Raw genomic sequence first — 23,527 nt, 5'->3', positions numbered from 1 at the left:
CTTGTCAGTGTTACTGAATGTCCCCTTGTGATGGAACTGTGAGGTCAGTTGAAATAAGGCAAGAGTTGTTTTTGAATGAGAAGACACCTAACTGAGAGGGAGTATGCTCTCTCAACCCCTGGGCTGGGGACAAAACGGAAACTGTCTTTGAAGTTGGGATCGTGGCTCCCAAGTCATTGCTCTCCAGGCCTTTCTTTTTCCTGGGAAACTCTTGAGAGACTCGGGGAAGGTATGAGAGTCTTGTGTGGGGTAGACTTGAGATCTCACCCCCCGAAGGCCATGGGTTCTTGGGTCTGTCCCTTTCTTTTGACATAAGCAAGAAAGCTCTGATCCGGAGGGCAAAGTAACCTGCAGAGCAGGGCAATGATGGAAAGGAAAGGAAACATGGAAAGGAAGCGGAGGGGCCTGAGACACGGAGAAAGTGATCTTACCCAGGGAGTGGGTAGGGTCACCTTGTGGGGCATTTTTATATCCCACTGGGGGTTGGGGCAGTGTGGGTACTAATGGTCTCTGAAACCTGTGGCCTTCCAGTGTAAGGAGATGGAGGGAGCGATAAGATTGAGGTGGGGTATAGATGCACTGATAAGGAGAAAGGGAGCAGGTCATGAAGGGTGAACTTGCCAAGGAAACACTAAGCCCATAAAGCTAATCCTTGAGGGGGTGAGAGGGGAGGGTTGGGGTGGAAGAGTCTGGCTCAGTCAGGGACACACAGAGCAGGTGCAGTCACCAAGGACATTGGCCATAGGTTCCTAAAGGAAGAGAGGGAGCAGCCACCCAGAGCTCCTCAATCTTTTATTGCCCCCCTTGCCTGAGCTAGGTCCCTCGATTGGAGGGGTATGAATCAGTAACTCGGGTGGGGACCATGTTGTCCCTCGTCCCATCTCCATCCATCTTAGTAGGTGAAAGAGTCTGGAATCTTTCCTCCTCTGCCTTTTCTCTCCTTCTGGTAATAGTCCATACTGCCACGTCTTCCTTTCCCCTTTCTCTTTGATGCTGCTGCAGCCTTCTGCCTCGGGTTCTACTGCAGCCTCCCTTCCAGATAGCAGCTCCCCCCTCTCACCCCGAGCAGGGCAGCTGCAGCTTAGCTCCTCCTCTGTGGGGCACGGGGCACGATTCCCACCTGCTCACAAGGATCTAGGAGGAGGAAATAAGATACTGCGTTAACAGTAGTTATCATTAGGCGGTGGAACTGTTGGGGCTTTTTGTTGCTTTGTGCTTTCGTGTGTTTTATACTTTGCGAGAACAGAAAAATTAAGGGATCGCTGATCTCTGCACGACCCACTTCCTGCAAGGAGTGAGGGAGCTGAGTTGGTAAAGAGGTAGAAGTCATTGACGATGAGTGAGCCCAAGCGGGTTCTTCCCCCTCCAACCCCCACTCCAACCTGCCCCTCCCTCTGCCGCCCCTCCCACTCACGCCCCATTCAAGCTGTAGGCGGCTCCACACAAGCGGACCAGAGAACTAAGAAGCCCCACCTCCAAAATAGCCAGGAGGAGATCAGTGATTTTATTTTTTCCATTCATTCATCATCATTCGCTGGATCTGCAGGTCAATGGGTACAAAGTTGGGGTTAGTGAGGTCACTGCATTTTTACACCTTTATGCCACCACCATAAAGTCCGCTTCTATGTCACTACCCGCTCTCCTGTCACCTGGTTTGGCGCTCGCGGAAGTAAGGGCTGGAGTCTGGCAGGTTCCATGAGACTGTAGCTGCCAGCATGGTTCCCTCTACGGGAAGGGATCGTCTTACCTTCTCGTGTCTCCAATTCTTTCTTGGAGAAGAAGTATATGTTCATGTACATCCCCTGGCACCTGAGTCTGCATCCGGCTTCCCAGGCAAGGTGTGCATGAAGGGAAGTGATACGAATGAGCCTTTCCTGTCCGTGTGCCCCGTGGGCTGCTCACAGCCTCTGTCTGTTTTCCTTCTTCTAACAAAGACATTTGTACGGCACTCCCCACCTCTCTCGGAGTCCCCTCTGCCAGCTAGCCAGCTAGCCCACAGGTCTTCCCTGCGGAGGGGACAGGCATTATTTTGGCATCTGTGATTCCTTCTCTCTATAGACTCCTGCCCCTCTACCGAGCAAGGAGTTATTAGGAACCCTCGTTAGATACCCTTGGAGTAGTGTCTCTGTGTCTGAGACTGCGAGAAGACACAAAATAATACAAAGTCCAAGAATGAACAAAAATAAGGAAGAGTGTAATCATCTCTTTGCGTCTTTTTTTATTATTATTATTTTTTATTTTTTTGTAGTACTGGACAATGAACCCAGGCTCTTGTCCGTGCCAGACATTTTTGCCACTGAGCTATATTCTCCAGCCCTTTTAAAAGTGAACTTTTGTGAGGCAAGGCCTCACTAGGCTTCCCAAACCTGGCTGAAGTCACTCTGTAACACTGGCAGTTCTTACTGTTCCCTCCGCTCCGAAGTAATTGGAAGTATAGGACCGTACACCAGCCTAACTTTCAGCCTCCATCGCTATGCAGCCCTGGTCACTGTACCTGAAGTTCCATCTCTGTATCTCTCTGCCTTTCTGTCTGCCTCTCTGTCTGTCTGTCTTACAGGGTGTGTGTACTTTCTCATCTGTCTCCTATGTCGTAATTCTTATTCCCAGTTTTCAACAGACTTAAGAGTTTCATGGAGAGCACCAGGCACGTGTGTGGCCTTGAGGATACCGGTGTGTAGAAAGCCGTTGGCCTCATCTGTGCCAGCTGCTTGGAATCATAGGCAGGGGTCACACTCAGACTCAGAAACGCTAATGGAGAACCCCGCTTTTCATCCACACAGTGACTGTGAGAACACGGTTGCTGTGAAGTACGCGCAGACATGTACACCATGCAGACCCAATGGTGTAACAGATATGATGGCACTTGGCAAATTCTGGAGCCTTTTTGGGTAGTGATCTGCAAGGTGACTGTTTTAGAAGCATCTGCCGTTTCCCACCCTTCTGCCTGGAAATGGAACGGTATATAATGATCTAGAATGTGGGTTAGAGCCACAGGAGTGATGTCACAGAACACACAGTGTTAGAGGTCCTATGGAAGAGCGAGAGGGAAAGCTATGCTGGTGTGGGGTAAGGGCTGAGACAGGGGCAGGGTGGGGCTGGGACCTGGGGGTTGGGGCCAGAGCCAGCATGGGGAAGGAGGCTCATGACTTCCCTGGTCTCCCAGCTCCACAGGAGGACATTCCTGACAGCTGTCCTGCTCCTGCTGCAGGTGAAGTGGGTGAAGACTCTGAAGGGCAACACAAGCCTGGATGATGACAGGAGTCAGAAAGAGAAAGAGTTCTCTGTAGGTGGGTAGAGGAGAGAGCGAATACGTGGGGTGGGGGGATGGACGTAAAGGTAGGCTTGGATCGAATTCAGCTCTGGAAGCTGGTTAAGTCAGGATCAACAGGGATGGGCTTGGTCTTCAGCAGATAACTCACATTCTCTATCACCACGATATGAAATAATAGCTGCAGGTAAGAATGTCTGGCTTTAGAAAGACTCTTGGTCAGGTACAGCATGGGGTAGCTGCCATTGTCCAGAGCTTCTGAGGAAGGGGGGGGTCTTTGCCTTCACACCTGAAAAGGTGTCTCTCACTCCCCAAACACTGTAACACTTTGGGAGAGGGAACTTTTATGGGGAGTGGTGGATGTGCGCGCTTGAGATCCGAAATGCCTTCTAGTTAGAGCGTTCCCTTTCTAGCCAAGGCCAACGTTATGGCTGGCAGTCGGCAGCTCTCGCTGGCTCGTTTCTGGATCCTAGGACCACGGTCCCATCCTGGTGCAGGCCCGGACTGAGACTGGGGCTCCCCTCTCCGGTTCCCCTTTCTCGTTCCAGACCAGGGCCAAGAGCAGTTCGAAGAACACTTTGTGGCTTCTTCCGTGGGTGAGCTGTGGCAGGCGATGGATATGGCGCAGCAAGAAGACGACGATACGGTTGCCCAGGCAACAACTCTCCGGGACCACCTCTTTGATCTAGCCTTCTGCTTCAACCTGGCCAGCATCATGGTTTTTTTATGAGAGACTTTGAGGTGGAGGCAGTAGTCTGGGTCCTGCAGGAGGACTTGGACATCTACCTTCCCTTCGCGGTTGCCTGCTGACCTCCTCTCCCAGATGCCTCCTAAAAAAACCGCACGGCCCCCTCCCCCTGTCTGAGAAGCACCTGGCCGTAGGTAGGTCTCCCAGCTCTCACTGACACTGTGATTACCCCCCCAACCCAGAATTTCATGCCCCAGGGCCAAAGACACTAGACCCACACCCTTCTGACTCTTAAGCTTTGACTGAGACAGCAGATTAGAGGGAGGAGACAGTGACAATAAAATAGCAATAGCAATAAAATCCTAAAAACAATTACGGGTGAGTTTCTGGTTCTCTCACTGGTCTGTTGAATTGCCTGGCCTACTGTCTACTTACTGACCTTCAGACCCACCATCTCACCAACTGCTGCTGCTTTTCCAATGTCCACAAAGCCTTTCTTGCTACTTTCCCCTTATCCTTCTTGGCTTCTAGGAATGGGACATACCGGGGAAGGCATACATAGTGGGCTGGGGAGAAGACTCTGTGAGTTACATGATCACTGTAGAAGTGTAAGGACTAGGTCTGGATCCCAAGAACTCACATCCAGTTACAGTCATCCACATGAGTAATCTCCTATGCGATTACACAAGCTATTACACTTACAGTAAGACACTCTTATATATAGTGGGAGTAGCCGGTCTGGTATACACACTGACATATACACCTGTCTCAAAACAAGGAAGAAGATTACTGGTACCCAGTAATCTTCGGACTTCCACACATGAGCTGTAGCATACACGTGCCCACAGTACACACACACATACACATGTGTGCATGCACACACACACACACACTCACACACACACACACACACACACACAGAGAGAGAGAGAAAATAAAGTGAGGTAGCAAAAGCTAAATACAAGCTTTTAATTTTGGAACAAAAAGAAGAAAGATATTTGTTCTGACTTCCAGGATGGGGCCAAGTGTCTAGGCATCTACATCTCAGTCTCTTTAGTAGCCAAGTTACCAGAGTTTGCAGCGCATGGAAGGGTTCAGAGGGGTACCACGTGGACAATGGAAATGTTTGGCAAAGTCTGGGATATTGCTGAGGGGACCATGGACTCGAAGGCTGGGAGAGCTGTAAGCTTCCTGAGGGTCTTGGGAGCTCAACTCTCTACACATCACCTAAGGAGAAAAATGGTCAGAGAGGGGTAAGGAGGAGAGAAAGTCACAAAGGGTCACAGAGATAAGTTGGATGCAATGATTAGGAGATCACTAAACAGGACAAAAGAGGGGGCAGGATCCACATGGGGCCATGGAGAACTTGTATGTGCAAATCAACATGGCATTAGCCCTGTAGAAAACTTGGCTATGTAGTTCTGCCATTTATAAGGGACTGAAATGGGTTTTAGTAGTGGAGCGCTGTAAAGGAGTCATTTGTATGTTGAAGAATTGTGGGCCATGCTGCTGACAGAGCACAAAGTCCCAAAAGGAGTGATAACCAGTTTGGAACTAAGCCCCAGAACTGAGGTCTCCGAGTAGTGTGATCACATGTCCAGCCTGCTGTTGGCTCCTTTTAAAAACAGTCCGTATTTCTGAAGCATGCGAACGAAGGAACAACAGGCTTAGTTTGTAGAGGGACTTGGAAGTGGACAGGTGTTTCTTTCAGGGTAGGGTGGGGAGACAGTTGCTGAATTTGATTGCTGTATAATCATCTAAAGGATGGTTCTGAAGGGTCAAATGAGAAAAGCTAAAAGTGGGGATCCATGATGTTGGGCTTGTGAGTATGGAACAATGTAACATGGGACAAACATCCTTTTAGCATCAGTGATTGGGCTCTGAACTGACCCAAAGCAAGTGTAGAGAGAAAGAGTAGCTGCTCACCTGGGCATAGCTTTGAAAGAAGAGTTGATAGGGGCTGAGATCCTGGTTGGCCAGGGTCATCTCTCTGCTTTTCTCTGCTATACTCTCGCTGTATGCCTACATTTGGGTATGGGATAGAAATTTCTGTTAGGCTTCAGATCTGTAGGCATTTAGAAGTCTGATGCCAGCTACATAGCATGGTATCGCAACAAGTTCCTAAGCCTTCTTATCTCTGTAATAATAATGCACCGGTCTGAGGCGAGAAGAAAGGGTACTTACCAGAAGACCTATAGTTGTTCTAGAAGGTGGGGGACCTACAGGGTAGGAAGGGGGTCCCAAGTTGCCATCTGTTCAGTGGGAATGTGAAGGGCAGAAAGCTATGCAACTGTTTCCATGAGGGATAGCGTTAGGAAAACAGAAGAATACGGGCCTTGGCACACCTGAAATGCTATAGCCAGCCCTCCTATATCGCCAGCATTTTCAAGGAGTGTGTGAGAACCATTGAACTGGGCCATGTTGGATAAGGCAGCATAATGGCGCTCCAGGCATAGAAGTGCTTCCTGTAGGACATGAGTGTCACAGGCTGGGCAGCCCCCGGGGAGTACTGCAGAAAATGGAACAAGAGAGCCAACTGGTGATGGGCAGTGCAGCGTGAGGGATCCCACAGACTGTCCTGGCTCCCCGGAAGGCGGAACGTTTCTCAGACTGTCCCTGCCGGAACCTTCCCCTCCCGCCATGCCCCCGTTGATAGCCTCCCGAGTGACCCCCATGGCCCTACTCACAGGGCTCGTTACTCACAGAGCTGGTAGAAGACACGCAACAACTCATGGGCCATGATGCTTCCAGCAGCACCAAAGTTCACAGCTCTATAGAGGCAAAGTCTTGTTTTACTTACAGAAATCTTTAAGAAAAGGTATTTATCCCCGTTACCCCAGGTCTCATCCATCCTAACTAGCACCTATTACTTCCTCTTAAGATCCCCCACCAAAAGACTCACCTTCACAGAATGGTCCATACCTGGGGTAGCCAGGGTGGAAGAATGGAGGTTGAAGAAGCCCAGCTGTGAAGACCACCACGTGGTCAGATACGGAATAGTAGGCATCGACTCCCCAGGGAGGTTCCTTCCATCTGCGTGAAGAGAAAAACACGAGCAGAGCTCCATCATTCATTCACTGCCTTTGCAAGGCACATGCGACCCCTCCCAACCGTCACCATGGACTTTGTGAGCGTCATCACCGTCCTTAGCGCATCTCTGCGATGGGTTCCCGGTCCTCATACCTGTGGTAGGGAAAAGGCTGCAGCAAGTGCCTAACATTTCTGCCCCGGAGGGATCGTACACAGCTCAGGAAAGACTGCAGGAAACTGGGGCCAAGTTGTATCTGGGAAAGAGGTAGCATGCGCCGAGGTGAATGCAAACAGGTCAAATGGATGTGCTGGACACATTTAAACCTAAACACCTAAGCCCTGAGATGTGTTCAGTCAGAAACTGCCATGTGATAACACCTCATATCCGTGCAGAGTTTGCATGCATCGTCATGCAAATAAACACAAACCCGTTAAAGAATCAGTGTGTGTACATGCATGCATGTACACAGAAGAACCCTAGAAAGTTTCAGGGTTTTGTTGTTTGGGGTTCCCCCCCCCATAAGATCCATTCAGCATTGGGGCAAAGAAGAGGTTAGCTCAGAAAATGGATTGCTTTGCACACTCCGTTGGGTCAGGGAAGTCAAGGACATAATGGGTACCGAGAGGAACAAAGACCCACATCGCTGTATTCCTCTTTGGCCATCTCTGGCTTCAAGTCCCGTTTTGGGGCCCCCATCTCCACCTGCAGTTGGGTGAGCTGAAAAAAAGAACACAAAGGTATGCAAACAACCGGCATTTCCTCAGAAACCCTCGAGAGCCATTAACACTGTCACCCACATATGTACTCTGTACCCTCTTCTCCTCCATCCCCAAACTGGCCCATACCACGCGGTGCCTTGCCTTGTTCAGGGAATCTTTCAGGGTCTCCTCACTTATCCAGGGAAGTTTTTTGAGACGTGTGATGACAGCTGCCTTGATCTCAGCAAATAATTCCATGGCCTGTGGGGACAAGGTCAGGAAAAAGGAAACGATGTTAGGATCAGTCTGAGCCCCTGATGCAGTCTGCAAAAAGATCTTGGCCCTAAAGAACCTGCTGGGCTCCAGAAGCTGTCAGAGAAAAGGGAAGAGCTCCCAAGAGGGTCTGTTTCCCAGAATACCACGAATAGCCAGGGCCTGAAGATCCGTGGGGCTACAAAGACAGGGCCAAGCATGGGGAAGGTAATGAGTTGGCTGCCCCAAGAAGGGGCCGTCACAACAGTGCTTTGCCATTGGGTTATCCTGAGATTGATGGGTATTTTCTTTGGGGGACAGAAAACTCTCTCAGAAGCAGAAGCTACTGCTTCCATGCTGGCTCTCGGGGCCTTTGTGTCCATACCCTCCCACTTAGGACATATTTCCTATCTCCTACATTCCCTGGCTTCTCAGCAGAGTGGAATCTTCACGGCCATGCAGCCTGCCACACGCCCCGTTTCTCAAATGCTCACTGTCTTATGCACATCCTTTCTTGGTAGAAAGAATTGGGTGACAATGTCAGAAATGATTCTTGCTCCCTGAGTTCAAATCCTGACTGCTATGTGGCGTCTCCATGATGTCAACTACCCGTGGCTCATTCTCCTTCCCTATTAAATCAGGAAAATAATTTCCACAAAAAAATATTACACATAAAAAGGCTCACGAGTCCCCTTCTCACCAATTATTCAGAAGTTAGTCACTTGCCTTCTGTGAGATTACATCATCCTGAGCTCATGGTATATCTAATGTGTTGTTCAAAATTCTTAGACAAACAGGGCAGGAACTTAAAGGTCAAGGAGTTTGGATTTTTTTTCTTCTGTTTTATGGTTGAAGGAACACACTGCCAGGAAAGTCCAGTGAGGTGTTCAAGCTAACTGGTCTTGTGGATATTTGTGTCCTGTGGCTGACTGGACTTGCCCAAGAGACCAAGCAGGTTTCTGGGTTCCCTCTTAGTTGAATTTCTTTTCTGCCTGATTCCTGCACTGACCACCACAAAGAAGGGCACACACCATAGACTCAGGACAAGGTGTGTTGGGGGGGGACAAGGGTGGAGGGGTGTAGGCAGGGGAAAGCTCTCACATACAGCACTTCGGATGCTGGGACCAAAGGCTTCCTGAACAAACAAAGCTGCCAGGGTAGGCTCAAAGAAGGCTCCTGTGTCTTCCACACACTTCATCCATCGTGGGTAGGCTGGCTGCAAACAAACAAACAAACAAACAAAACACGCTGGAGTGAGTGAGACCTACCCAGACCTCTGTTTTCATCCCATTCCAACACAAGCCCTTGCATAGTCCTTCATCTCAAAGGATGTTTTCTGGTGGGGCTTTTTTTTTTGTTTGTTTTGTTTTCTTTTCTTTTTAATTTTTGTTTACAAGGAATGGGGAAATGGCTCAGGCTTGATTTCAGGACCCAAGGATCTACATAAGAAGTTAGGTATGGAAGCTCATACTATGGGAGAGGTGGAGAAAAGCAGACGCCCGAAATTGCCGTCCAATCTACCTGAGTCAGTGGGTTCTAGGTTCAGTGAAGGACACTGCCTCAAAAACTAAAGGTGCAGTTGGAGGAAAGAAAGATACCTCAGGCTTCTACAAGTACACACAAAGCATACACAATACATGTACACACACACACACACACACACACACAGACAGACAGATCAATCTTTACTTGTCATTTTCTCTGGCAATACCCACTGTTGCTCAGCAGAAAAAAAAAGGCATCCTTTCTCCCTCAGGACCCATGCTTGTTGCCTATTGGTATGAAAGCAAGACCCTCGGGAGGCGTCGCTGTGAGGAATAAGAGTCCTGAAGAGGTGAGGAGGAGTATCCCACTCGGGCCCCAACCCAGCACAGAAATGTCCCAGGAGTCACCACACTCTCCTCCCTGCCAGACTTCCAATTGTGAACTGTAAAGGAGAGGCTCCTTTTCTCGACCCGATCCTTGCCCAGTCTCAAAGTGTGTGTGTGTGTGTGTGTGTGTGTGTGTGTGTGTGTGTGTGATATCGCACAATCCTACAGATCAGTAAATGTGGGCTTCAGATGATAAAGCTTGCTGCTAGAAGAGGCGAAATCAAAATGCTAAGTAGCAAGCACATCATTAAGACTAGAATCCTAGCAGTGTCTCCAGACAGGCAAGGGCAGCATTGTGAAAGATAATGGGGAAACGGAGGAGGGAGAGCTCTCTGGAATATGATGGGTAAAAGAAATACTCCAGATGCAGGATAATCAACCTCAGCAGATTCGTTTCAGAGCAGTGAAAATGGTCACATATATCTCCTACAAACCACGGTTGGTAATAATATAAAGAAATGATAGAAATCGGGGAAGATCCCTAGAGTCTGTGAGCATTTCTAGATAAAATTCTCAAACGAACTGTTAAAGGGATGTGTTTGAAGACATGTAAAATAATATGTGACTAGTAAAGGCCAGGGTAGGATCACTGAGTATCAAAACATGTCAAAATAATAAAAGTTTATCTATTTGAAGGGCTAATAAAACTGGAGTAGAAGAAAGGCAAGGAGCCACAAACACAGATAAGAACCCTCTAAAAGACACAGATAAGGGCCCCACAGTAACATAACAGAGTCTCGTATCAGAAGCACAAGACACAGAGGGGCTGCACTAAACTGGAGAGTGAGCCCAGCACGGATGATATTACCATCGCTAAAGAAGACTGGTCCAGGGCTCCCTGCTTACATAAATGCACACATGGATATCTATTTGAGGGCCACCTCCTGATTTTTTTAATGTTAAGTTGCTCTAAATGCCACTGAAACCTGTCTGTAAACTAAATTTGTCATTAAAGAGCTCCACAATACTACCTTTAAACACACTACCCAGCATTTACTAATGCGAGCTATTAACTTAAATCCAGGCACTTCAGGTAGATAGATCAGCTGTACACCCAAAAGCAATGTCTGTTCCACCTTTGTCAGATCTGGGAACCGGGTGATATAATCCTTAAAGGCACCCTGCTTCTTCTAAACCCCACTGGGATTCCTCTGGCACCACGCTGTAAATTCTATTTCCACTCTATAAAGGCATCATCTTAATAGCCGGGAAAGGATCTGCTTAAGTCACAGATCATGTCCCAGTAAACGAGATGAAGAAAGTGGCTGATGTGGAGTGAGTGGTACCATACAAGTGGACTCCTGTCTGGCTGAACCGTGACTCAACATCATGAGGATGAGTCACAGCTGATTTGACCTTTCCTGACCCTGCCTACTGACAACCATAACTGCTCTTCGCCTTACATTCCTTTTCCTCATTCTACATTTTTCTTTTCTTCCCCAGCACCGCCCAGCACACTTAGTTCATTATCTCTCTCTTCACTCAACGGTAAGCACCCAAAAGGTAGAGATGCTTGCTTACTTCATTCACCACTACACCATGGGTGCCTAGAACAGCATTTAAAATAAATAAATAAACATTTGGTAAATATCGTCACTTGCCCTACATGCCTTGAGTGGTGACACACATCTGTAACCCTGTAGCTGAAGGGCTGAGGCAGGAGGATTAGAAGTTGTAAGACTCTGTCTCAAGAAATTAAAAACAACAACAACAAAAATATCACATAAGTGAATCTACAGCTAATTTAAGCCTGATCTAATGCTTTTCTAACAGTATATTAATAGTACTCTGGAATAAGAAACTTTGGGTGAAATTGCAGGTGGCCCAAGATACAAAAAAAAAAAAAAAAAGAAGAAGAAGAGCAACTAAAATGTCTTGTTTAAACAAAATTTGGAACTGTCTAAATAAATTGGGATGTTGAGTTCATGGGGACAAACGTGAAATCTTGTATCTTGTTTCCATTGCACCAAATCCGGCTTCACAAGTTTCATAATAATATGTGGTGAATAGACATCTCCATTGACCATGTACTCAAAACTAACCAACAAAAACATTCAGATATGACACTGGCATTTCAAACTAAGGACATACGTTAGAATTTCTCAGAGGAGTTCAGAGGTCTTCAATTAATAACCATTGTCTGGAACTAAAAGCCAAACATAGAATCTGGTATTGCCCCTGACTCCATGGTCTTAAAACACAAGCTAGGAAATTCCACTGCTAACCTTGAAACATGCTCTTAGAAAATATAAGTCAGATAAATTCTATAAGTGCCCTCCTTCACGGGAAGAAAAGGCACCCTTGCAGAGACGTGTTGGACCCTCTTCCCTCTGGCTTCCGCTCCAGTGTTACCCTATTTGCTGATCCAGTGTTCACCTGGGGTAAACTGCAACAGTATCTCCAGGCACAACCTTGTGTTCAAAGCCCCATTATTTCTTTTCTGCCGTAGTCATGAGGAGAACCCTACATGCTAAACCAATTTCTAACCAGTCTGCTTCATGCATCGCTTCTGTGAGAAAAGGCCAGGCAGTATCTTCTCTAAACATTGCTTCTTTTTTTACCTGCCCCTACAGGTCCCTACTGATATTCAAGCCCTCTCCAATCACCCTGCTTTCGAAGCCACCAAGGGTATCTATTGTCTACACCTTGTTCTTTAGGAACACAGCTCTCTTTTATGTCCCTGCTAGAGTCAAGTGTTAGCAGCCTAAAATACATGGGACATAAAGCCCAATATACTTAGCTATGTTGCCCTTTATAGAAGAGTTTGCTAACCCAATGCTGTAGCACCCACATATCCCTCAATCCTGCCCAGTGTGTTTAAAAATACAGTTTTATGAACCAAACATTTATTTTGGAGCCTGTTTCTTCATTTAAGAGCAATTTAATCTTGGGAAAGTTATTTGTCATTCTTATACCTGTTTCTCAATCAGAGAAATGGGAACTAAAAACCCCACAACACTTCCTGGAAGGTTAAGTATAATCAACTTTAGTGAGTGATGTTCACCGATGCCTGACAGTGACTTTATAGTCAGATGCTACCAACTTTATCACTCTGTGTCACTTTTGGTACTGTTCAGAAAGTTGAAGCAGCTTCTCCAAGGCTGTCATATTACTATCTGTTGGCAGAACGTGATATGCACTTAGTAGTTATATACCCCCAATGAAAAGGATGGTGATTATGGGATTTGTAAGCCTTCCACATTCTTTAAGCATGAATCTCTGTGTTGACATGACCTCATGCCACAGTGCTGGCATTAACAGGAAGCTATTTTTGCCAGGAAGTTTGCAGATGGTGTTATGGTCTGTTTCATCTGATCAGGAGATAGTCAAACCACATAGCAGCCTCCTGTGAATCTGCCCCACACTGAGCGATGATCCTAAAGGAACATGGTCCAAGGCATTGAAGAAACAAACTGAACTGACCTTGAAGCCAGACAGCCAGAGAAAACCCCTACTCTAACTTATTATTATGGTCAGGTTCCTTCAGAGTCATATATTCATTGATTCATCTCTAAAATAAGCATAAAATGAGCTGCTGGGTCTTTAATCCCAGCACTCATGAGGCAGAGGTAGGCAGGTCTCTGTGAGTCTGAGGCCAGTGTGGTCTACATAGTGAGTTCTAGGACAGCCAGAACTGCATAGTGAGATTATATATATATATATATATATATATATATATATATATATATATATATATATATAGAGAGAGAGAGAGAGAGAGAGAGAGATGATAGAGATAGAGATAGAGATAGAGATAGAGATAGAGATAGAGAGAGATATTTATGTTACCTCATAAAAATAAAGGATAAAGCCAATATAGGACATTATCTAGGCTTTTTAGGCTTTTGTAAACTAACTACATTTCAGGCTCTATGAGAACATTTTCCCTTTGTAAATTTGAGAAGAGGGAGAGAGAGGAGGAGAGAATGAGACAGTCCCCATGGTGCATGTGTAGAGTTTAGAAGACACCTCGGGTGCCAACCCCCAACTTCTACTTTGTTTGAGCCTGGGTTTCTTTGCTTTGCCATTGCGTACACCAGGTTACCAGGCCCCGAATATCCAGGCACTTGCCTGTCTCCATCCAATCTTGCCACAGAAACACCGGGATTATAGACACTACTGCTATTTGCATCAAACTCAAGCCCTCACCCTTGAGTGGCAAGAAGCACTTTAGCTATTGAACCGCCTCCACAGAATGCACCAAATATTTTAAAAGACTTTTTTAAGGTAGAGAAGTTAACAAGAAAAAAAAAAAAACGTTATTTTTCACTCAAGATGGTAAACTGAGACCTTCACTAGGGTAAGGATGTAGCACCAGTGCTCTGGACATCCCCACTTGCGTTTGAATTGATCTGATATAGATGTCAAGGAAGGCTTTGAGGTCAGCTCTGTGCATCCCAGAGAGTGTATCTGACTGCTTGATTGGCTTTACACATTTCCTATATAGCCTTCTCCTCTCATAGGTGAAGATCAGACCAACCAAGTCTGTGTGTAACAACAACAAAATCCTCCTGGATCAGAAATAAACTCTGAGGTGCACATTTAAAAGACAAACATGGAATCTTCTAGATGGCCACCATGTGCCAAATATTGTTCATCACGTCTTCAAACCATAGAGTTTGGGAAAATGGGATACTGTTCAAGAGTTACGGCAAAGGAATGGTTGTTCTTAATCTCACTTTTATATCGAAACTAAATGACAGAGAAGTAGCCAGGTGGTATCTTGAGTCTGAAGATAGACTCTGTCTTCCAATCTTGGCTAATTCCACGGGGTGGGAGCTGTCTTCCTACACCATTTTACCTCTGGAAATATACCAGTATTTGCCCGAATATAGAAAATATGTTGCCTTCCTTCCTTACCAGGGGGGGTTGCTCTTTCAGTTCCCGTAGTTTCTGACTCAGTTCTCTGCGTGCTCCCCTGAATTTACTGTCCAGGGCTGGGGAGAGGGTGTCCACCAGCCCCAAGATCATGTAACTCTGTATCATGTCCCTGTGAAGACAGAAATTCTCAACCTAAGAAAACATGCCCAAATGAGGAGTCTCTTCAATAAATCACCTCGCCATGCCTGTGCTCAGCCTTGTCCTCTCTATCTACAAAGAACAGCTGTCATGTATGCACAAACATCAAGCAACAGTCTTCCTTGATTTGCCTGTGGGGGGGGGCGGTGACAGAGGAACCGAGTAAAGGAGCTGCCTGCTCAAGTTACAGGGAGAGAAGGATCTGATCCATCTGTTTCTACAACCAGGAGACTTCAGCTCCTCCGAAGATAGGTTGCTAAGTACCACGCAGCTGGGTTGTGGCTTGCGTTGGTCGAGCTAGCAGCTGTCTTTCCAGGCACACTCAGAACTGCAGAAGCCACGTGATCGCTGCTTTGCCTCCCCTGTAAAGACTTCTAGACACTATCGCCCCGAGATGCTACACAGAGGAGCTAGGTTCATAGCCTTCAGAGCTGGGCTTCCGGGCATTGCCTACAGTGTAAGAGCTCCTTAAAGGTTGGTGTTACTTTCCTGGCAGGTACCTCATCTTGTCTCAACCCTATTTCACGGGTCACACGGTCATCAGCTCCCAAAGCCTTACATAATTCTTGGTTTTTGTGTTTCCTTTTGAGCCACCCACCCTACCCTTTTCCGTCCCCCCCCCCGTGTAGCTGGTGGCTCGTGTCCCCACTCCCCTTCCATGCCTAATGTCTCCCCCAACCCCACCTGGGACGAACCTGCTTGTCAGCAGCTCTTCTTCTAACAGTTGTGACATGTTTCTCAAGTAGTCTAGGTCACGGACCACAAGGGTCTGGGCGGGACTCAAGGACATCGGGGTGAATGTTGCTTGTAAGCACGACAGCCAGTCGATGGCAGGCGCCATTTCCTTAGAGAAAGGACACAGAGTTGAGGACGAGAAAAGGAACAGAACAGAGAAGGAGAGGCTTGCTAGGGGAGGACTGGGAAGACAGGACCTACGGAAAAAGGAAACGAAAGGAAGTATGGCGCCAACGAGATGGTTCAGAGGTTGAAGGCGCTTGACCACCTGAACTCAGTTCCCCAGCCCAAACGATGGAAGGCAAGAATCCAAGTTCTGGAAAATGGTTCTCTGGCTTCCATATTCACACTTAGGCATGTCCGTGTGCAGCATCCCACATAATATATAAATATACACATGCATTTTTTTAAGTAAAGAAACTAAGGGTGCAAGGAGGAAGGAGACACACAGAGAAAGGTTTTCCCAGAGAAGCCACCAAGCACCAGGTGCCAAGTTGTCCGACCCTCAGTTGTAGGCACCTGCAGTTCATCAATAGTGACCACGTGGAAGAGCTTGTCCTGTGCCTCCTGCTGCTCTGGCGGCCTCAGGAACTGGAACAGGCGTGAGGAGAAGGAGATGAACCAGGAGGCATGCTGCTGAACTTTCTGTGGGTCACCTCCCAGGAAAGTTCCCAGACGGTTCAGGTAAGTCAGCTGTTCCCGCAGGATCTAGGGGAGAGCAAACTTAGTCACAGGAGCTAGGCGCCTTTTGCCGGGATACAGAGGGGGTGTGTCTGTGGAATCTTACCTGGGCATAGATTGTCTGTTCCTGCTCTTTCTGGAGAAGAATGTCAAACTCCGGCTGGTCTATCTGGACACAAGAGAGACTGGAGAGAAGCAGGAGCAGAGGGGATGGAGAGGGTAGGCATGGGAAGGTAGGGAGGGGGTGTGTGCTGTGGAAGATGGAGAAATGGGAATAAAGAAACGAGGGGAAGTACAATGAAAGGTGGGGGCTACGGACGCATAGTCTATGCACGCGCGCACTGAGCTTCTCAGCAACAGGGTAAGCACACAGCTTTCTTTAGAGGAAGCAACCCTTTGTGTCAGTGAAGACTGGAGTCAAGGGTATGAGACACCACCTCAGGTGCACTAATTAAGGAGTACTCAAACTCAGCAACAAGATGCACATTTTAATACATACTTTTAAAACAAAATTAATGCGGAAAATCCATCATGAATAAAACATCATGACTTTGATTACCGTGGGTTTTTTAAAGATAAATCCTGCAACGTCGGAACCTTGCAGCTTGGTTCTCTAGCAGAACACTTGCTTATCACAGATGAGGCCTTAGGGTCAATCTCTAGCACCAAGTTCTACACTGTGTTTTATTCTATTTTGAAGTCATAACTTCTCTTTTAAAGAATCACAATAGTTTTGATCAGTTTTGAAAAAAATAATTTTAGGATTATAAATAATGAAATTTTGATAGATTGTTTTTCATTTAGGTGTTGCATTAATTTGTGTTTTAAAAAATATTCAGACTTAAATAGCATTTGTATTGATATTATATGTAGGTGATCTGTTAGTCAAGTGCCCAGGCTCCAATGTACTTTGATTCGGAGAATATTTGTATTCATGCTCTCCTTTCTCTCTTGGAATTTGAATAAACCACCCCTAGTCTGATCTATCTTGAAAACGATCTTTAAATTGACGCTTTTATTGAGTTTTTATGTCCAAAGTTTAGAGAGGAAAAAAGACATCTTTGCCCATTGTTTCCATTTCTTTACTGTCCCCCTGAACTCCTATTGCAATCTCTGTCCACTCTTAGAAAGACTTTTGTGACTAGCTGCAAATGTTCAATGGTGTCTTCCAGTCCTCTACCCTGCCTGTGAGCGAATCCCTGAAATCCTTAGTTCCTTTCTGTAACTCCTGCCTTTCCCTGGTTCCCTGGTGATCCCACCTCTGGGACCTATCTCCATGACCCTTAGTACTCTTTATTTCTCCTGTTTAATCATCTTATGGGCTCCTCCGTGGTCTATTCTTCCTACCTAAACTTACTCAAGACACTATCCAGACTGGAGTTGATTGTTTCCTGCATCCACTTTTTATATTTTCAACCATGGAAAGTCTCTGGGATCATCAACAATGTGTCGAGACTGACCATATTCTCCCACTCAAGCTCTTACTTTCCATTTTTTGCTGTTATCAACCAAACTTAAATATGTTAAGTTAGACTCCTCAGCTGCTTTAAGTTGCCTCCAAAGCTGATTACTCTTGAGCTCTACACAGATCCATGGTGATATCTGACAGAATTCAGCAGCTCCTCTTGTTACCATATGTTAATAGTTATCAATTCTTTGTGACTGGGCCAACAATAATTTCTGGTGCAGTCTCATATTTTCATTCATACCCAACCTCCAGTACAGCCTCTCACGGGCCTTGAGCAAAATCCCCACCATTCCAAATACTTCCCTTAGCTCAGAATTCCCCAGTGACCCTTTTATAGTGTCTCTTAGCTTCATTCTTTAACCTGGATGATTAGCCACGCCCCAGGGCTCTGTTGATGTCCTCCTCCCTAAATCTGTCTTTAAGCATTTCAGACAGCTAAACCACAAATCCATGTGCTAAAGTGGAATCTCAGTGTAGTGACTGCCATGTCTTCTTGAATAATCTCCCTGCACGAAGGTGTGTTACTCAGAGACAAATATAGACCACTCCAGTCCAGTGCTTACTGCAGCAGCGATAGCTCCGTTATTTATTTGTTTACAAACTCAGCAAACACCTAGTAGAGGCCACTAGTGGCTGATGATAACTCTAGTCTGTTGAGGCCACAGCCTTTCAGAGCATTAGATACTGAGAGCTTTTACAGGATGACGGGGCATTTCACTCAAACCGCAGCTAGTGCGTCAGGGCAGCCTTACTGAAAGAGGCTCTCAGCGCTAACATCCGAAACACATAGGAGTCTCGTAGGATTGTTACAGGCAAGCAAGCAGCAAAGAGAAGAAAGAATATTTTGGGCACTACGTGTGAGTCAGCAGAGTGTAGAGTATAAGGGGAAGACAGATAAGCTTAGGGGTCAGATCACAAACTTGTAATGCTCTGCTACAGATTAGGGGCCAGATCTTGATGGCTGGGTGATCTACTGAAATGACAGGCTCTTAGCTCTTAAACGTAGGAAGGCGGCTTAGGGAAAATAAAAAGTAAATAAGAGAAAGGCAGTTGTGTGGACAGATGACTAGTGATGAGATCCAGGAGGGACAGACTTTTGCAGTAAAGAAGTATTCCCCTTCTCACAAGTCTGGCCTTGCTATAACTTTCCCCCGTCTCACCCAGGAGCCCTGGGACCAGGACTACTTTCCCCTTAAGACAGGGCCGTTCCCGACCCTCCACACTTGTCTTTATCTCCCAGTGAGAAATCTCTGTTCTAAGGGAGGATAGCCTAGAGTTAGAGAGATAGAGGCTCCGGTGCAATTGCGGTTTTGCCCGTTTATCCCTCACCTGGATGACTGGTGTGTGTGGAGGGGTAGGATGAGGTCGCAGATAGGCCCTGAAGAACGGGAAGTGACCGTACTGACTCATCAGAAGCCGCAGCGTTCGGTTAAAGTCTAAGGGAGTCCAGTTGCCAGAGATGTGCCAACCTCCAAGCTTGGAAGAAGAGAGACAGAGTGAACTCAGGGGCCTGTGAGAGCTGCCCCCAAACGTGTGGGTCCTTCTTTCCCCTCGCAGCCGCTAGCTCCCGCTAGGGCTGGACTTCTTTCTCTACTGCCACTCTAAGTCTCGTTCTTGGAAAGTCTTTCCATTTCTGTTCCCCTCCTAGCACTTGGAGTCCCCGAGAAAGAGACCCGCATTCTAGAAAGTCTGGCAGCCCTCAGGCATGCATTCTGAATTACTCAGAAACGTTGACGCCATGCCACCATGATTCTCACCTCCTCGATAACTTGTTGGAGGGGACCTGCCCCGGAAGCTTCAATGGCATCTGTGTCCATGCAGGAGTTGTAAAACTGGAAGGCTTTCTCCTCCCCAGATCTTAGGTGCCAGGACCCTGGGGCCTCTAGAAGAGAACCAGGGAAAGTGGAATGAGTGGACACTGGCAGAGGGGCAGCCAGGAGATGGGAACTTACAGGGATGCTCAGGGAACTCCCCCACGGCCACATAGAAGAGCGTCAAGCTTAGAGAACTAAGGAGGAGCTCCCGGTTTTAATGGTTCAGTGTGACCACAGGGTAAGAGCAGAGAGATGGAGTGCAGACCAAAAGATGACAAAGAAAATAGAGGGGAAAATGCAGAAAGGGAGACAAAGAAAAGAGATGGAGGAAGGAAGGAGACTAAGAATTAGTGGTGTGGGGATGAGGAGAATGTTGGGTAGACGGGGAGGGGCCAACCTAGACACAGGGCGGGAGGGCTGGGCAGCCTGTGGGGCCTCAGGTAGTGGATCAGTATTTATCCCGAGTGTGTGAATACACATAGAGGGATGCTCTCTCAGCCTAAACACACGGAGGAGGGCCTGGGCCCTGCTCCAAATGATGAGATAGACTTTGAAGACTCCCCCAAGGAAGTCTGCTCCCTGGCCAGCAGAATGTGGATGGCATGGGGGTTGGTGGAAGGGGACAGGAGTGGACAGGAGGGTGCGGGAACTAAAACAAGCTTGTTTCACATTTAAATAATAATAATAATAAAATCAAGAAGTAAATAAATAGACAAGTTGCTTGTCACAGTACAAAAAGAAGCGGAGGCGGCCAAGATCACTTGAGACTGAGCTGCGCGCCTGCGGGAAGAGCCTGCCGACCCGTGCTCTCACCCAATAGTCTCCACAGCCGGCTCTTGCTCTCTGTGAGAACCTGAAAAGAGCTGCTGGTCCCGTTGGCCTTCTCACAGACAAAGCTGAAAAAGTCTGTGCAGGGGTCAACACTTCTGTTTCCAGAGCCCAGGTAATGGTCCAGGAGGTCCAAACACAGGGGCGTCTCACACGGGCCTGTGAAACCAAAAAAGCGCAGGGCTACAAAAGAAGGGCAAACCCGGCCAGGGCTCCCCCAAGGGGCTGCCAAGGGACTTGGAGTGGGAAGTAAAGGAGGTTGAGGAGGAAATGGTCCGACTGGGGCCTACTGTGAGACTCCAGCAGATCCTGGGGGCAAGCCAGGGAGGTCAGGGGCGTTCCAGGATGTTCCTTACGAGGGCCACAGTTCCGGAAGATGTACGCCCAAAACACAGAGAAGCCTAGGATCAGGCCACAGAGCAGGACGCCTATGAGCGCTCGTCTGCCTCTTGGGCACTGTCTGGTCCATGCAGCAGGAAGCCCCTCGTCCTGAGAGCTCTGGTGGGGAAGGCAAGAGGAAAACAAACGAGACGAAGCCGTTTGGGAGGGGCCGGTGATAACAAGACGATGGAAAGGGGGGCGGAGGAGAAGTTAGTGTTAGCATCCCTTTGTGCGGGGGTAGTTCTGCTTATTCTAAGACCCAGCTGTCTATAGACCTCTTGCACATGAGACAGCAATTCTGGGAGGGGAGATCAAGCAGGTTGTGTAGGATATTAGCAGAAATGACTGGAGTTGTCATAGCAGAGACCACCCACTTACCTCCCGGGTCCAGGGAGGTCCCATTCTACTGGCCGGGCTCTGTTCCATGAGCTTTCTCCGCTTCCGTTCTCCTCCTGGAGTGACTGGAGGAGGGGACAGGAGGCAGAAGCTGGTTCAGGAAGGAAGGGCATGTTAAAGACATATTTGTCAAGGCACACCGACACCCACCCCCTCCCCACATTCTCATTCCAAGAAAGTCCCCAGAGCAAGCTCTCCCTGCACGTTCAACCTTCTCCAACTCTCCTCATCCCTTCTTCTGTCCTGAAAGACTCCTGTGTGCGTGCGTGTGTGTGTGCGTGTGTGTGTGTGTGTGTGTGTGTGTGTGTGGTGGGTGGGAGCGGCAGGGTATTTGCACATACCACCCTAACCCCCCACCCCGGGCTCTGGCTCCCGAAGCCGGACGTTTCTCCAGGACACTTGCCATTTGTCTGCGCTTCTCCGTGGCTCCCAGAATCCTCCCTGGTTCTGCTCCAGGTACTGAAGATCACATCCCTTTTGCCCCGACTCCAGCCCCCGTGGCCCTGGAGAAGGGGACCCCTTCCACTGTATGCCTCTGTACCCAAATGTGTACCGTTGGCCCCTGGGTGGAGCCTGCTTATCAGAGAGGGAACACTCAGGCCTCCACTCCTCCTTTATCTCAGACTTCCAGGGGTGAAGAGGGAGGCATGCTCACTCAGTGAGCAATCTTGCACTTGGCCGGTCCCTGCCTTGCCTTTGCAACTTTGTTCACACTGTCTCCTTATTTCTAGAATATCCTTTCCCCCCTCCACTCTCTTTTCTGATTGAAATCAATCTCTCGGGTTCTTTCCTTCCTGGATCAGACACCACCTGCCAGGGAGGCCTCACAGCCCCGAGCCCATTCAACACTGCTCCAGGCATGCTCCATTGCTTCTCCTTGTGACCCATGGCCCTGCTGCTTGTAGTCATAGCCACATATTAAAACGATCGCCCAACTGGCAGCCCCTAATCGGCTAATTATTAGCCCCGTAACAATAAACAAGCCTCTTACACTCTCAGGAAAGGTAAGCGAGTCTGCCATCTGGAAAATGAAGGTAATAGTTTCCCATGGTTCCCTCCCAGGGCCCCATACCTGCTACAGAAGAATGAAGCTCTTCAGGTTCCGTCCATTTCCCTGCAAACTTCAAGATTCCATCATTTTTGTCCGCTGAGTAGTACTCTGCTGTGTAAATGAGCCACGTTTTCTCCATCCATTCCTCAATGGAGGGGCATTTAGGTTGCATCCAGGTTCTGGCTATTATAAATAGTACTGCTATGAACATAGTTGAACAGATGTCCTTGTTGTATGAGTATACATCCGTTATGTATATGCCCAAGAATGGAATTGCTGGATCTTCTGGTAGACTGATGCCCATTTTTCCAGAGGAACCACCATACTGTCTTCCAAAGTGGCCATGTGAGTTTGAAAAAGGAAGGAAGGAAGGAAGGAAAGAATGAAGCTCTTTCAAGTCTCTACTCTGTTAGAAACATGATTTGTATCTTTACCTCCTTATTGGCCAGAAATGTTTTATGGCAGGTATGGTATTCCTTTTCTTCATAATCTTTCAAGACGCTACATAAATGTGTAGTATGAATAGATGGGTTGCCAAGCCCATACCGTCTCCCCCTCATCAGCCGTCTCAACAACGCAAGCATGTGTCTGTTCCCTGTGTCCTCTTCAGAGGCAAAACTGTGATATATTAGGATGGCCAAGACGATGGCATGGAAGCCAAACCTCCTAATCACATCCCCAGATTTGATTCACTGGGAGGGACACGTAGGCAGCAGAAGGTAGTGTGTCATTTGAACCATGGTGTAGTTAGTACCAAGGAAGTCACAGAGACAGGTCCAGACTTCGCGCAACAGAAAGCAAGATATTGGGGACGATGAGCCCTTCGAGGAAGGTGTGACAAGACAAAATAATGTTTGAGGAAGAACGATGTGGTCCTGAAGATTGGGGTGAACTGAACAAAACACACCGAAGACCGTGGCTTAGCTGGCGCTGTGCTGGGACGGAGTAAGATCTGGACCAGGCTGATGGCAAACGAAAGGAACACACAGAAAGGGTTACACAGGAAGGAAAACGGTTATGGGATCTGCTTTCAGGGTGAGGAGGTCATGAAAGGTTGCAGCCAGGCATCCCTGTGGTCTTGGATGGTTAGGGGAGTGGAGAGGCCAGAGAGAGAGAAGTGGAATTTTGGTTAAGGAAGGGAATGAGAATCACACGAAGGGAAAGCCGGTACTCGAGGACAACAAAAGACCAGGGTCAAGGGCCCAGCAAGATAGCTCAGTGGGTAAAAGCACGCACATGCAAGCCCGACAACCTGAATTCAGTTCCCGGAATCCATGGCGGAAGGAGAGAAGTGACTCCCAGAGGCTGCCCTGGAGGGCTGCAAAAATAGCTCACTGGGTAAGAGA

At 47.6% G+C, this 23,527-nt stretch overlaps 2 protein-coding genes across 3 annotated transcripts; one reads left to right on the top strand and one right to left on the bottom strand.

Moving 5' to 3' along the window:
• Positions 1-3,030: 3,030 nt before the first annotated feature.
• Positions 3,031-4,083, top strand: Llcfc1 (LLLL and CFNLAS motif containing 1). Its single transcript, XM_051174671.1, has 3 exons — positions 3,031-3,066; positions 3,164-3,287; positions 3,817-4,083. Exons 1-3 carry the CDS (start codon positions 3,031-3,033, stop codon positions 3,996-3,998), a joined length of 342 nt encoding a protein of 113 aa, XP_051030628.1. The 3' UTR covers positions 3,999-4,083.
• Positions 4,084-4,896: 813 nt separating this feature from the next.
• On the bottom strand, positions 4,897-21,216 carry Kel (Kell metallo-endopeptidase (Kell blood group)). Of its 2 annotated transcripts, none has more exons than XM_051174665.1 (18): positions 21,113-21,216; positions 20,710-20,851; positions 20,339-20,512; positions 19,469-19,593; positions 19,041-19,187; positions 16,350-16,412; positions 16,082-16,270; positions 15,523-15,671; positions 14,669-14,798; positions 9,043-9,153; positions 7,848-7,946; positions 7,627-7,704; positions 7,140-7,240; positions 6,879-6,989; positions 6,660-6,727; positions 6,302-6,465; positions 5,883-5,978; positions 4,897-5,183 (listed from the first exon to the last, which is right to left on the bottom strand). In XM_051174665.1, the coding sequence occupies exons 1-18, from the start codon at positions 21,158-21,160 to the stop codon at positions 5,022-5,024; spliced, it is 2,157 nt and encodes a 718-aa protein (XP_051030622.1). In that variant the 5' UTR covers positions 21,161-21,216; the 3' UTR covers positions 4,897-5,021. The 2 variants fall into 2 exon arrangements, with proteins under 2 accessions (XP_051030622.1, XP_051030623.1); XM_051174666.1 differs by lacking the exon at positions 4,897-5,183 and adding an exon at positions 6,141-6,175.
• Positions 21,217-23,527: the final 2,311 nt, after the last annotated feature.

Source organism: Phodopus roborovskii, unplaced genomic scaffold, assembly GCF_943737965.1.
Source record: "Phodopus roborovskii unplaced genomic scaffold, PHOROB, whole genome shotgun sequence".
NCBI lineage: Eukaryota > Metazoa > Chordata > Mammalia > Rodentia > Cricetidae > Phodopus > Phodopus roborovskii.
This window is presented reverse-complemented; position numbering and strand designations above follow the sequence as displayed.

Bases quoted from the DNA above. Each gene is read 5' to 3' on its own strand.
- Llcfc1 (XM_051174671.1), top strand. From the start codon at position 3,031: ATGGAAGAGCGAGAGGGAAAGCTATGCTGGTGTGGG. The intron at 3,067-3,163 runs GTAAGGGCTGAG...CTGGTCTCCCAG, and splicing joins GAAAGCTATGCTGGTGTGGG to CTCCACAGGAGGACATTCCT. The intron at 3,288-3,816 runs GTGGGTAGAGGA...TTCTCGTTCCAG, and splicing joins AGAGAAAGAGTTCTCTGTAG to ACCAGGGCCAAGAGCAGTTC.
- Kel (XM_051174665.1), bottom strand. From the start codon at position 21,160: ATGGAACAGAGCCCGGCCAGTAGAATGGGACCTCCCTGGACCCGGGAG. The intron at 6,990-7,139 runs GTATGAGGACCG...CTCTTCACGCAG, and splicing joins CAGCCTTTTCCCTACCACAG to ATGGAAGGAACCTCCCTGGG. The intron at 5,979-6,301 runs GTGTGCCAAGGC...ACCCAAATGTAG, and splicing joins GGCTGGCTATAGCATTTCAG to GCATACAGCGAGAGTATAGC.